We start from the raw sequence: 15,554 nt of genomic DNA, 5'->3' as shown, positions 1-15,554 counted from the left end.
GGCAGCATATGTCATCCACAAACTGAAGTATACAGAAGACTTTACCTTGGATAGGGAATCATCATTCATCTGGAATGCTATATTTGATTTCCTCTAAAGCAGTGGTAAAAACCCATGGTGATCATAAATATGATATTTATGATTAGAGGAATGGCCAATAAGATCATCTCTCTGTTTTTCAGGGAATCTTGAAAAAATGTGGTGATGAGTGGGAGATAACTTGCTTTGTTGTACCAAATTAAAAAAAATTATTAGTAACAAATAGTAAACACCAATGGGATCTTACATTCTCTCCATCTTTGAATCAGTTGAGTGATGTTAAAGGTATGGTCTCTTTTCTGGATGAATGACCTTGTCAAGGATGCATATGTTGTTTGCACTGATGATTCTTATAAAAATTATATAGACACAAAATAGTAAGCATTCAAGTCAGCAGTTAGTGATACTTTTTTAGTATTAATAAGTTTTGGGATTTTCTTCCCATGTCTTTGTTATCTTGCCCACCTTTAAAAACCTTGTGAATCAACCTTCAACAACTGTCTCATTTATGTTGCCTCCGCCCTGTGTCGTCTCTCTGCACACTTGGTCTGATCCAGTTGTTCTATCTTTCTTCTCTTTGGTGCCTTCTCTACTACCTCTGTTGTCCTTTATCATGAAAAGAGTTTGTTAGAAAGATCTTTGTAAGTTTTTCCCATTTTTATTCTGTTTGTCTTCTTCCATTTTTCATCCCTAATGTACTTAGGAGAACTTTAGTTAGATTATTACCAAGATTTCTTTGAACTGAGAAGATAGTAGTTTTAATCTTCTATTATTCTTCTCTTTAAGATTTTACAAGTGAGTGGGGCAGCTAGGTGGTGCAGTGGGTAGAGCGCCAGTGCAGGAGTCAGGAGGACCTGAGTTCAAATTTCACCTCAGACACTTGACATTCACTAGCTGTGTGACCTTGGGCAAGTCACTTAACCCCAACTGCCTCATCCTGGGTCACCTCCAGTCATCCTGATGAATATCTGGTCACTGGATTCAGATGTTTCTGGAGGAGAAGTGAGACTGGTGACCTGCACAGCCCTCCCTCACTCAAAACAAAGGCAAGTGCAAGTCATGTCTTTAGTTCTCTGATGGCATGGTCTTCTTCAGCAATGAAGGACTAGCACACACAAACGAGTTTCTATTCTAAATGGATTTCATCTTTGTTATCATATTTATTTGTTTGGCACGTGCATCAAGTCTTTGCTGACTAAGGTGCATTTTAGGTTCTTTTGGTCTCCTCTTGATAATTGATTAGCATCATTTAAACTTTCACATGAACTTAGTGTATTCTGTGTTCTTCCAACCACATCACTTTAAGAATCACAGATACTTGTTTAAATAGGTCAGGATGACATTGTGTTCATTATATACCGTATTTTTGTCTTATTTTTTTCTAGGTTTTTTTACTGAAATTTTGGTCATTGTTCTAATAAGATGGTGATCTCTCTTTATATAACTAATTCAGAAATGACTCCCACACCAGTAATGAATAATTTCTCATTATTTGAAATATCATGTGTGTGGGTATATGAGCGTGTGTGATGTTACTCTTTGATCAGTAGCTCTAGCATCTACTGATTCTTTTTTTGAAGAAAGTACTTATTACATGTAGGACTGAAGTTTCTATATGGTTTATGAGTCTTTGGCCCCTTATTACTTATTTCTATCCGTGCTTTTCCATCATATTTTTATCCATTCTCAACTATTCCCACCTTTTCAGTGAAGTTACCAATTACCAGAGTATATGTTGATTTAATTTTTCTATCTCTTCATCCTGAACAGATGTTGGTGTATAAGCTGCAGTTATTTTCATGGTACTCATTTTCCAAATATTTAGAAGCACTGCAGTAAGAGGTGACCAAATGTCTCATGCAATGAAGTTTCTCTTTGTCTTTGGGTTCATGATGAAACCAACTGCAAAAGCGCCTTAATATTCTTTCCCAAAGAGGATTTGTGAGCCATTCCATTCTTATTTCACTTACAGTGAGATGTTAAAAATTGATTATTTTTCCACTTGTTGGTCACTGGACAAAAATCTCACTCTTAGACCATTAATAATTGTTAATGTTTGTAGATGATCAAAAACTCATGTGACTCTTAGCTCCTTTTGCCCTGCTCCCCCGCAACAACAGAATAGAGATCACATCATCCTCTACTTTTCTTTTTCTTTTTAAAAAAGAGATTGTCACAAGGAGTTTATGACTAAGAGGACATTTATTGGAGCTGCATCTCTCTGTACTTAGTGAGGGGATTAGTCTTTTCCTGGGACTATACTTAAAATCTTTCTACTGTAGTAGAAAATGCAAGAGGTAGAATTACCATGGCACCCTTCAGAGGCATGAGAGTAGGATTTTGTGGAGTGGAGTGTTACTTAATAGACCTTGATTTTGTATAGAGCCTTGAATGTCTCAGTAAGGTCTCTTCAGATGTTTCATAAGCAAATGTAGTAAAAAATAGAAAACATTTGAAAACTGAGGTATAATAACTCTAGTATCATTTCATATGTTTAAAATGGACTATTAGTAATAAAACTTTATTCCATGACATCTGTAGCATACTTTAAAATTGTTGTCATTAATTGTTTAGTAAAAAATGTCTAGTGTATGATTCAACATAGTGTAAAGCCAACAAAACCAAAATAATTCTTTTTTTTCCAAAATAATTCTTAATTAGCTTGTTAGTTGTTAACAAAAATCAAACTAAGAAAAACTCAGGAAAAGGCTTTGATGCCCCAAAACTCTTTAAGATCTTGGAATATGATCTAAAGATGATAAACAGAATACTATGTCTCAATCTTTTGGTCTTGTTATTCTTCCTTGTCTTCTGGTCATCCAATTTACATTTTTGTATTAGGAAGTTATTTCCCATCCTGCATTCAATTTCTATATGTGTTGAAAGTGACAGCAATATAGTCTGATGCACTGGCTTGAGTTTTATTCCAATTGTTCTTCATTTTGACTTTCTATAACAGCTTAGTTATCTGTCTATCTGTCATGTACATCTGTCTGTTTGTCTACCTACCTACCTATTTAGCATCAGTGTAATAGATTACAGTGGCCATTGGTTAAAGAGCAGGAAAAAAAAAGCTGCTTCCTATTCTAGGAACAGTCATAGACTTTAAAATAAAAAGATACCAGGTATTTTATTATCTATTAATCTCTATTGAGAATTAAGTCTTTGAACTTCCAGTAATAAAGGCTGTATAGGAAGTCCCAGAGAAACCTAGCTTATATACTCTAGCAAAAGTTTTGAAAACAGATCAGACTGAGTAATGATCAAGAAATCTTGCGAGAAAGTGTAGTAAGTGCCTTGATCTACTGCTAGACTGCCCCAAAGGACATCCAGAAGTTTGTTGGCTTAGGAAAAGAGGTTTATGTCAGAGAACACTGTATTAGAATAGGTAAACTTGTCCAATAGCACAGACCAGAGAAGAATCAGGAATACCTGAGGCACATAGCACTCAGTAATGGGGGACAGGAAGTCCTCTCAAGGTGTTCTCTCAAGCTACAGGGAAGTCTGCAATTTTTATTCTAACTATTTTAACCCTGAATGATGGACTGGGAGTTAGAAGCTCTTAGATTAGGATTACACAGGGACACCAGAAATGCTGCAGTAGGCCGTTTAGACCATAGTACTATGACCCTACATAATGCGGGCAGGTCTGAAGTTTACCAGCACTAACCTGAGGCATACGAGAGGAAGTGAAGCCCAATCAATCAAGGGAGGGAACAAACAGGACAAACCAGTCCATAAAAGAATATAGGAGGTGGAGGAATGTCAACTTGCCACCAAATCCCTGTAAGCTACAGGAGTAGAACAATAATTAGAAAAAAACATAGCTCTAACATTAGAATTTTTAAAAAGTTTTAAAATAATTGTGAATATTTATTATTTATAATGAGATGTTTTCTCTGAGATACCATGAAGTAGGAAAAGTACCTTTTTGATGTCTAAGTAATCAGTTTTGTGAAAATTATGAATTGTAAAGTATTTTCAAAGGAAAGCAGATTTATCAACATATGTAGTAACAAGAATTTAAAAAAAATTGCCACCTAGATCTCCTTTAGTACTATTTTAGTCAATCAATCAACTAATCAGCAAGCATTTATTAACACCTATTATGTGCCAGACACTACGCTAAGCTCTGAGTAAAAAAGAAAGACAAAAACAGTCCCTGCCCTTGAGGAACTTGCATTCTTTTTTTTTTTCTAGTAGGATGTTTATTTGGCAATATTTTATTGGTAGTTAATTTGTATCTAGAATTTTCTTTTTTGAAAAATAAATTCAGTATTTATATTTAACATTCTTTTTAAATTCTGAGTTCCAAATTCTCTCCTGTCCTGCCCACTGAATAGAGAAGCTTTACTCTCTATCTCTTGTTTATTCATAAATTGTTCACCTGTCCATAAGTGTGATAAGTAATATGTTCTGAATTCTTCTAATTTTCTTGTAAAATCTGTTTATATTAAGGTGTCATGTATCCATTTTCACCTTATCTTGGCAAATAGTGGAAGATATTGATCTTTGATCAGTTTCTCCCATACTCCTTTCCAGTTTTCCCAAATTTTTTTTTTTACCAAATATTGAATTCTTATCCCCAAATCTTAAGTCTTTACACTTGTCAGATTATTATGCTTATTTGCTATTGTAAATTATGTCTACTCTATTCCATTGATCTGATAAGTCTTTTTTTCCTTTTTTCAAAAATTTGCTTATTTTTAGTTTTCAACATTCATTTCTACAAGATTTTGAGTTCCAAATTTTCTCCCCATCTCTCCCCTCCCCCTACTCTAAGATGGCATGCATTCTGATTACCCCTGCTCCCAGTCTACCCTCCCTTTTATCATACCCCCTCTTATCTCCCTGCCCTTTACTTTCTTGAAGGCCAAGATAGATTTCTATACCCCATTGCCTATATATCTTATTTTCTAGTTTTATGTATAAACAATTTTTTAACATTTGTTTTTAAACATTGAGTTCCAAATTCTTTCCCCTCTTCCCTCCCCGCCTACCCACCTTCATTAAGAAGGTTATACATATGTAGTTATGCAAAACTCTTCCATAATAGTCATGTTGTGAAAGACTAACTGTATTTCCCTCTATCCTAACCCACCCCCCAATTTTTCTGTTTTCTCCTTTGACCTTGTCCCTTTTCTAAAGTGTTTGCTTCTGACTACCCCCTCCCCCAATCTGCCCTCCCTTCTATCATCTGCCCCTTCTTATCCCCTTTCCCCTTACTTTCCTGTAGGGTAAGGTGCCCAATTGAGTGGGTATATCATTCCCTCCTTAAGCCAAATCCAATGACAGTAAGGTTCCTTCTCATCTCCCCCTTCCCCTCCATTGGGAAACCTTTTTCTTGCCTTTTTTATGTGAGATAATTTACCCCATTCTGTCTCTCCCTTTCTCCTTCTCCCAATATATTCCTCTCTCACCTCTTAATTTTATTTTTTAGATTTCATCCCTCCATATTCAGCTCACCTTATGCCCTCTGTCTGTCTATGTATGTATGTATGTATGTATGTACGTATGTATGTATGTATGTATCTATCTATCTGTCTGTCTATCTATCTGTCTATCTCCTCCAACAACCTGTAGCAGCAAGCACCCTGACACATCCAGGATGGCCTGCTAGTGCAAGTTCTTAGATATACTTTTCTAAAATGAAAACAACATAAAAGGGGTCAGTGATCTTCTTTAACTATATTCACCAACAGAGAAAATACAAGCAGAGAAATCAAGACCAGCAAACAGGGCTTCTGTCTGACCATTAGCATTACATATATCACAGATCAACAGACAGATCCAACTGTTTGCCCATAACATACTTATATAATTACCAGACAGAGAAGCACCAACATCTGGGTTTTCAAAGCCAGGGGAGGGGTGTGTGTATGTGGAGGCTGCCTTCTCAACAGCTACCCAGATTCTCATCTGGTACACAAACTTTGTTCCCAAGAGTAACCTCCCAAAGCAAAACCTCACCTCAGAGTATATACATACTTTTCAGAGCTCCTTGTGATCCAGTGCCTCACTAGCAATTAACAAAAGAAGTTTCAACTAATTTGAGGTCCATATAATGGGCAGGGAAGCTTTTTCCATTACACCACTCTAATACTGAGAAAGGTCTCATGAGTTACAAATATCATCTTTCCATGTAGGAATGTAAACTGCTCAACTTTAATAAATCTCTTATGATATCTTTCATGCTTCTCTTTTTCATACTTTTCAGGCTTTTCTTGATTCTTGTATTTGAAAGTCAAATTTTCTATTCAGCTCTGGCCTTTTCATCAAGAATGCTTGAAAGTCCGCTGTTTCATTGAATGTCCATTTTTCCCCTGAAGGAATGCACTCAGTTTTGCTGGGTAGGTGATTCTTGGTTTTAATTCTAACTCCTCTGACCTCTGGAAAATATTGTATTCCAAGCCCTTCAGTCCCTTAATGTAGAAACTACTAGATTTTATGCTATCCTCATTGTATTTCCACAATACTCAAATTGTTTCTTTCTGGTTAGTTGCAATATTTTTCTCCTTGACCTGGAATATGTCTACAATATTCCTAGGTGTTTTCCTTCCGGCATGTCTTTCAGGAGATGAGCAGTAGATTCTTTCCATTTCTATTTTGTCCTCTGGTTCTAGAATATCTGAGCAATTTTCCTTGATAATTTCTTGAAAGAGGATGTCTAGACTTTTTTTTTTTCATCATGGCTTTCAGTTGGTTCAATAATTTTTAATTGATCTCTCCTGGATCTATTTTCCAGGTCAGTGATTTTTCTGATGAGATATTTTACATTGTCTTCTATTATTTTCTTTCTTTTGCTTATATTTTAAAATTTCTTGATTTCTCATGAAGTCATTAGCTTCCATTTGCTCCATTCTAATATTTAAGGAATTATTTTCCTCAGTGAGTCTTTGGACTTCCTTTTCCACTCAACCAATTCTGCTTTTTAAGGCATTCTTCTCCTCATTAACTTTTTGAACATCTTTTGCCATTTGGGTTACTCTATTTTCTAAGGTGTTATTTTCTTCAGTATTTTTTTTGGGTCTCCTTTAGCAAACTGTTGACCTAATTTTCATGATTTTCTTGCATCATTCTTATTTCTCTTCTCAATTTTTTCTCTACTTCTTTTACTTGATTTTCAAAATCCTTTTTGAGCCCTTTCATGGCCTATTCATATTTTTCTTGTAGGCTTTTGATGTAGGAGCTTTGACTTCTGTCCTTCTCTGGTTGTATGCCCTGATATTCCTTGTCACCAAAGTAGTATTCTACAGTCTGAATTCTTTTCCTCTGTTTACTCATCTTTCCAGCCAAATATTTTACTTTCTAATGCTTTGTCAAGATAGGACTCTTCCAGTAGGTGTGGGTGTGAGTGTAGCGTCCAGGCTTCAGGGACATTGTATCATCTGTTTGATTCCCCACCATCTATGAGCCCAGAGCCCCAGAAGCAGCCTCTACTGTTGCTGCTGCCACCACTTCCACACCCACCACCCTGCTACTGGGGCCAGATCAGTTCAGATAAGGCACTTCTCTTTCACCCAACTCCCAGAGAGTTTTCCCACTGACCTTTTTGGCTTCTGTGGGTAGAGATGCCTGAAAACCACCATAGCTGCCATTGATTCAGTCCCCTGAGGCCTGCTTCAGCCCAGTTTTTCCCAGTATGGCCCACACCAGACTGCACTCTGCTCCCTTCCCTGGGCAACAGACCATTACTGTCAATTTTCCAGGTTGTCTTGGGCTGGGGATTTGTTTTACTCTGTGATTTTGTGGGTTCTATAACTCTAGAATTTGTTTAGAGTCATTTTTTACAGGTATTTGGAGGGATCTGGGGGAGAACTCAGTGAAGTCCCCGCTTTTACTCCACCATCTTAGCTTCACTACCTACCTCCCCAATCTATCTAATAATTCTTAAATTATCTCTCCATGATCTTTTTTCTAGTTCAATTGTTTTTCCAATGAGATATTTCCCATTTCCTTCTATTTTTTCATTCTTTTGACTTTGTTTTATTGTGTCTTTATGTTTCATTAATTCATTAGCTTTCATTTGCTCAGTTCTAATTTTTAATGGATTATTTTCTTCAAGTGAGCTTTTATACCTCTTTTTCTAATTTGGCTAGTTCTACTTTTTAAGGAGCCCTCTCTTTCAGCGAATTTTTGTGCCTCCTTTTGCGTTTGTCCTATTTTGCTTTTTAAAGAGTTTTTTTCTCCATTAAATTTTTGTGCCTTTTTAAATCTTAGATCAGTTCTGTTTTTTAAGGTGTTATTTCCTTCACTATTTTCTGTACCTCTTTTACTAAGCTATTAATTCTCTTTTCATAATTTTCTTACATCATGCTCATTTCTTTTCCCAGTTTTTCTTCTACCACTCATTACTTTAACTTCCAGGAATTCTTCTTGTGGTTGGGTTCAATTAACATTTTTCTTTGAGGCTTCATTTGTAAGCTATTTTCCCATTGCTGTCTTATTCTGAGTTCATGTCTTGGTCTGTGACCCAGAGACGCTTATGGATACTAGAGCTGCAAATCAGTGCCAGTTGACCTAAGTGCCTGCAAAAGGTCCTCTAAAATCTCTTTTCTGGCCTGATATTTATGCCCCTTATCTTCTTTGGGCTAAGAGCCTTCAAGGTGTTGCTGTTCCTATTGGGGCCACTTTCAGGGCCAGTCTCCACCATGATGTCACAAACCTCTCCTAATGACCTCCTTAGTTGACTTAGGCTGGAAAAATGCCTCACTCTTATCTTTTGTTGGTTCTGCCAGTCCAAAATTTGGTTTGAGGAGTCACTTTAAAGTTGTTTGGAAGGGACTGTTGGGGAATTCTGTAGGGTTGCTACCTGTACTCTACTGTTGGCCAAGCTAATGGAACTCACAGTGTAATGGGGGATACAACATTCAAACAAATATATACAAACAAGCCATTTATAGGGTAAATAGACTTTTTTATAAAAATTCCTGGTGTCAGGAGATGAGGACCTGCAGTGGCAGTATCAGAGGAAAGAAGGGGGCATATTTATTTGAGAGAAAGCATGAAAGTAGAATTAGCAGACCTTGGTAACAGGTTGTATATAGAGAGTATGAGATAGTAAGGAACTGAGGATGACATTTAGATTGTGAGCTTGGAGAAGTGGGAGGATAGTGGTGCCATTAGCAGTAATAAGGAATTTGGGGAGTATGTGGTAGGATTGAGGAGAAAAGATAAAATTCAGTTTTGGACATGTTGAGTTTAAGATATTTACTGGACACCTATTTCAAGATTATGAATGTCATTTGGAGATTTGAGTCCCTCTTTACTTCAGCACTAATGATTTCTCCACTACCTCTCTTCATTTTTCCAGTCTTCCAATCAAAAACTGAGAGGAAAAAAATCCCAGCCTTGTAAGAAGTAAGCATATTCAAGCAAAACCAACCCACATAGTGGCCATGTCTAAAACTATATTATCTCTGCATTTTGAGGTCATCATCACCCCTCTGCTAAGAGGTGGATAACGTCCTTCCTCATAAATCCTTTGGAGATATGCTTTTCCATTGCATCGATCAGAATTCTTAAGTCTTTCAGTGTTGTCTTTATTTACAATATTGTCATTCAATGTGTAAAATATTCTCTTGATTCTGTTCAATTTACTCTACATCACTCCCTATTTCCCTGGATTCTCTGAGATAGTCTCTTATCATCTCTTATGGTACAGTAGTGTTTCATTACATTCATATACCACTATTTCTTCAGCCCTTTCCTAATTGATAGGTACTCTCTTATGATTTTGTTCCTTGTTTGTCTTTCCCCCCATCTTTTGATCTCCCTTTTCAGCATCAGTTTGTTTTGCTTATGCCTATTCTACCCCCATTCCTCCACGGGGATTATCTACCATTTTAACATCATCCTCTTTTATTGTCATCCTCTTTTATCCTCTCTTATTTCTCTGGTTATTAAGGTATTTCTGCACCAAACTGTGAATTTGCATGTATTCATTGCTCCTTTGTCCATTTTAGATAAGAATGGGGTTCATCTGATGTCTGTTCCTTCCTCTCCTTCCTCCACTGTACTCTTCTCATGCACTCTCATTGTGTAATAATATCAAGTTCCACCCTATTCTTCCTGTTTTCTATGCTAGTGTATTTCTTTTTTTATGATCTCTATTTTTCTCCTCTTCAAAACCTCAGGACAGAACCAGTGCACTTCTAGGTCTCCTATTTTTTTTATTTAACTCCCTTAACATGCTTTGAGAACATTAAGGTTTTAAAGGGATTTTTGTTTCCTCTTACTTTTTCAGAATGTGTAACTACTTGACCATAAATAGCATTCTAATTGCTCAAATAAATTTTCTCTTGACTCTTATGTTTGTATTTCAGAGTTCCTAGTTAACTCAAATCTTTTTATTCAAAAGGTATTAAAGTCCTATTCCACTAATGATTCATTTTTCTTATTCTTTGTCTTAAGACTATCTCTTTTGCCTTTTGAAATATTGTTTTCAATGGTCTCCTCTTGTTTATGGTAGAAGCTGCCAGGTCTTGCATGATCCTTGGTACTTGAATTGCTTCTTTCTATGTATTTGCAGCATTTTTTCTTTGAGTTGGGGGTTTGGGGTTTTGGCAGTGACATTCCTGGGATATGGAATAATTGATTTTTGTCTCTTTATTCTAGTTTTAAAGGATTTTGCTACTTGAGTAAGATTATCATTTTAAATTTTAAGCTACTTATTCAAACAGTTCTTTTGTCTAGAGCTTTTGTTTCATTTTTTATCTCTTCATTTTTTCTAGATTTTCATGTAGTCCTAGTAGAAAATCTGTTATTTCCTTTGAACCTTTGGTTGTAGTTGCTTCTTCCTCCTTTTTTGGATTTTCCTAATCTGTGATATTTTTTATTGTAGGTTGGTGTTTTCTTTGATTTATTCGCATCATCAGCTTTAATTCGTTAATTGTTGCTTTGTAATCAGGTCCAAATCATGTCTTCTGGATGTACTTTAGGCCGAAGTGGTTGTCCTTGCCGTATCTTATCCTCTGTATCTGGCATAATCGCTGCTTCTAGATATTAAGCTGTAATTTTGAGGTTCAGAGCACCTTCAGAGTCTTCTCACTATATAATGCTAGGAACTTTTAATACTCCTTAGCTTGGGCTTTCCTGTTGTGTGCATCCCACAACTGCTAGGATTACTGCTATTTCCTGGAACTTCCAAGGACCCCACCTGGGATTTTCTGATTACCTTGTGCCTTTCTTACTTCGTTTGATCTTTCTTGTGACTCTTTGGCTCTTTTGACCCCTGGACATAAACACCTGGACTTGCAAGCTACACATATCTCTGACTCATCTGTGATGCAGTTAGAGACTATAAACTGATTTTGTTGTCTTGCAAATGGTTTTACTGGTAGACCTCTTTCCTGTGCCCCCGTGTTTCTGTGTGTGTGTGTGTGTGTGTGTGTGTGTGTGTGTGTGTGTGTGTGTGTGTGTGTAGTTCTGTAGTTAAAGGGAGTAATGTACTAACTATAGTTTCTTATTGAATTTCCTAATAATTATTCTGTTTGGTCTGAAGTTCAGGCTTTTGCTGGAGTAGTTTTGTGGAATCTGAGTGATCTTTCTCAATTCAGGCAGTCATCTTAACTGAAAGCATCCATTCTTAATTTTTTATGGATTGATAAAAAAGTGATTTTGAGTAATTACTCTATGATTATGGTTGTAATTCTAGTACAGGTTAAAAGTTGAAGTCTACAATTTATTTTGAGGTGTGTGTGTGTGTGTGTGTGTGTGTGTGTGTGTGTGTGTGTGTGTGTGTGTGTGCAGTATGGCATTTGTTGTCATTCAGTCCATGAATGATATGATCATTTGATGTATAATTCTGGATAGTAAATAATATTTTGCTAAGTATTCATATGGTTCTGAATTTTTACAACCTGTGAGATATGTTACATAGTTTCTTCCATAATCTACATAAACACTAAGGGCAGCTAGGTGGTGCAGTGGATAGAGCACCAGTGCAGGAGTCAGGGGGACCTGAGTTCAAATCTCACTTCAGACACTTGACACTCACTAGCTGTGTGACCTTGGGCAAGTCACTTAACCCCAATTGCCTCATCCTGGGTCATCTCCAGTCATCCTGATGAATATCTGGTCACTGGATTCAGATGGCTCTGGAGGAGAAGTGAGGCTGGTGACCTGCACAGCCCTCCATCCCTCAAAACAAAGGCAAGTGCAAGTCATGTCATTAATTCTATGATGGCATGGTCATATTCGGCAAGAAAGGATGAACACACGTAAACACTAAGTCAAATCTAAGCTCTTAAAGGATAACTCATTTTATTATAGACTTTCCCCTTCCTTAAGTCACTAGTGTTAAAAATATCCAGGTGTATTTTTATGCCATTTTAAAATAAATCTGTATTTTTCTAGATATATTTTAAGTGTATCAGCTTTGTCAGATTGCCCTAACATAAATTTTTGGTATTGTCCTTTATTAAGAATGTTGACACTGAATTTATCAAGTATTCTTTTGACTTTTTAGCTTTTTAGTTGGAGAAGGAGCCTATAGATGGGCAGTGGATCATGGAATACCTTCATGTTCTCCAAGTGTTATGACTACAAGTGAGTAAAGCCTTTGAAGAAGTTAAGGAATGTGAGTATGTATGCCTATGTATGCTTGGAAAAGTGCTTGCTTATGTTTTCAATTAAAAGAATAATAGAGAAGATGTATATAAAAATTTCAAATGTTATAGTTTTTTATTTCAAAATATACTTTTAGGTGATAGTTTGATTGCATTTTAGTCATCTTGAAACTCTGAGTCTTGACAGAGAGTATCTTAAATATGAGGTTAAAATCTATTTCAAGTAGTTTAAAAATAATTATGAAAGCATTTAGATACTCAAAGATTATGACTGTAGTCTATTACTGGTTTTGTTGTAAATTAAGAATCAATGCTATGGGAAGATGTGTGTTTAGTTTTTTAAGCAGGAAGAAATGATTTCTCCATAAGTAAACTTCACTTATTGCTTAGCCTACATGGAAACATTCTTCTTGAAAAAGTAATACTGAGTTACAGGGTAAAGAAAGAATTTAAAAGTTTCAGTTAAATAAACCAAGGGAAAAAAATACTATACTGTTTAATTTACCAATATAAAAATTAATATCTTTGTCAATGTGAGTCACAGAGGCCAGAGTTGAAAGGAATTACGGTGACCTGAGTTCAATTTGTACCTGAAAAACTCTATAACATACCTGCTTAGTGATCCTCCTCCTTTTCTTTGCTTGCATACATCTGATAAGGATAAACTTATCATCCTGAACTCCTGAAACAGTTCTTTATGTTTGGACAGCTCTGGTGGTTGCTAAGATTTTCCTTCCACTGATCCTAAATTTCCTCCATTCTGTACTCTTATTTCTACCCAGTGCTCTTCCTTATTTCCTAGAAGAACAAGCCTCATCTTCCTTTCAAATGATAGCCCTTCACATACTTAAATATAGTAATCATCTTCCATCTAAGTCTAGTTGCTGAGCATTCCCATTTGTAGGACCCCATCATTGTATAGTTATAAATATTTTCTTAAAATGTGTCTAGAACTGAAAAGTTATGTAGAAGTGTTGTGATGAGGATAGAGTACAGTGGTATTATTACCACCTTAATTTCTGGACACTGTGCCTCTTTAAACATATACAAGTTTGCATTGTCTTCCATGGTTGCTCTTTCATTCTGCTGACTCATTAATCTTTCAGTTATCCAAGACCTCTAGATTTTTTGAACTGCTTTCTATCTTGTACTTGTGAAATTGAGTGTAAGGTTTTATATTTATCTCTACTAAATTTATTTTCCAATTCTGCCTAATGTCAAGCCTTTCATGAAAATCTTAAACCTTGAGTTTGCTATTTAGTATGTTTAATGTCCTTCCTAGCTTTGTACCATCTACATATTTGGTAAGGATTATATTATGCATTTATCCAAATCATCAGTCACAGTGTTAAATGTTACAGGATTAATCAAGTACACCTGGAAACTCCGCTGGAGCACACCCTTCCAGAACACTGAAGCAATCTTTTAATGATTCTGTGTCAGTGGGAAGAAGGTCTCTAATGGGGTGCCCCAAAGATTTATATATGCTTTGACATTCAACCAGTTACAAATTCCCTAACTGCACTATTGCCCAGCCGCTAGCTCTCTCCTTACCATTATCATAGCTTGAGATACTTTTTGAAATATTTATCTTAAATCTACATAAACTATAGGTTAGTTTGGAGCAGCTTCTTATTTTTCTTTTAGGCTTTATTAATGCCTATTTGTTTTTTATGCCACATTCATTATCTTATATCCTTCTTCCCTTGACCATTCGTAATTGTCCATTATAACAGAGGAAAACAGTTAAGTAAACCAATAGTCATGGTGATCAAACTGCTAGAGACAAAAAAATATAAAATATTCCTTTGAAACAGCTAGATGATATAGTGGATTGACATTTGGACTTGGAGACAGGAATATCTGAGTTCATCCCCTCCCCTCGTTCATTTGTGTTTAATCCGAGACTAATCGTATAACTTCTCTCAGAGTATTCATCCATAAAATGGGGATAATAATAGCATTTTACTCACAGGATTGTTGTCAGGATCAAATGAGATAACATGTATGAATTACTTTGAATATCTTGAAGTGCTATATAAATAGCATTATTATCATAATAATGTCATTATTATTATATGACTTGATGAAATCATGCTGTCTTAAAAAATTCATTGCTCTTTTTTCTAGATGTTCATTAACCATTACTTTAATGTTAAATTCTAGAATTTTGCTGGTTATTGAAGTCAAATGCATTGGCTTATAGACTGAGATGATTTGGGATCTGTATTGGTAGAATGTACATATTGATGAGCCACATATGTAAAAAATATCTTACTTGTTATTTATATTTGCTAGAGTATTCCTTTGTATTATACCATGTGAACATTTCATTGATCTATTTTTCAATTCTTTATGTTTTATGAATGTATGTTACTTCAAAGAAACATATAAAAGTTGTAACTCTTAAAGAGTACACTTCAATAACTGTTAGAGATATTTCTGCTGCTTTTCCTATGAGGAAATCAGGCACTTCAAGGATCATTCAAAGTGTACAATGTAACAGACTTAGTTGCATTGAAGCACAAAGAAAAGTCAGGCAGTCAGTCAGCAAGCATTTATTAAGCCCTTATTATGGACCAGGCACTGTGCTAAGGCATTAAATGTGTGACTGAAAATGAAAAAATTGATAAAAATTTAAAAACTCCAATGCCCTAATAAATTTCAGAAAATAAATGAAGACCTTCAGAGAAACTTGACAGCTAGAGATGTTATTGATTGTTTTACAGTTAGGCATAAACTTCTTGAAGTTGAAAGAATAGCAAGCAGATAATCTTTTTAAAAGCTGATAATCATAGCTATCAATAAAAAGGTCAGACTATAGTATTGCAGACTGAAAAAGGATAATTTTTACTGCTAATAATTCACCTTAAATTAAAGGTTATGCTATAACATATAAGAAAAAATTCAGGTGCATGTAAGATCTGGGTATCTTCTTCAGATTAT

General features: G+C 35.6%; 1 protein-coding gene across 5 annotated transcripts in view; it reads left to right on the top strand.

The window, feature by feature from the left end:
- The window catches only part of TASP1 (taspase 1), a 315,002-nt gene that overhangs the window by 74,343 nt on the left and 225,105 nt on the right, over positions 1-15,554 (top strand). For all 5 annotated transcript variants that reach the window (XM_072634477.1, XM_072634476.1, XM_072634475.1 and 2 more), the window contains one exon: positions 12,509-12,588. In XM_072634477.1, the coding sequence (XP_072490578.1) occupies positions 12,509-12,588 (80 nt within the window). The remainder of the gene's footprint in view (positions 1-12,508; positions 12,589-15,554) is intronic.

The sequence above is a fragment of the Notamacropus eugenii genome, chromosome 1 (genome assembly GCF_028372415.1).
Source record: "Notamacropus eugenii isolate mMacEug1 chromosome 1, mMacEug1.pri_v2, whole genome shotgun sequence".
Classification (NCBI taxonomy): domain Eukaryota; kingdom Metazoa; phylum Chordata; class Mammalia; order Diprotodontia; family Macropodidae; genus Notamacropus; species Notamacropus eugenii.
This window is presented reverse-complemented; position numbering and strand designations above follow the sequence as displayed.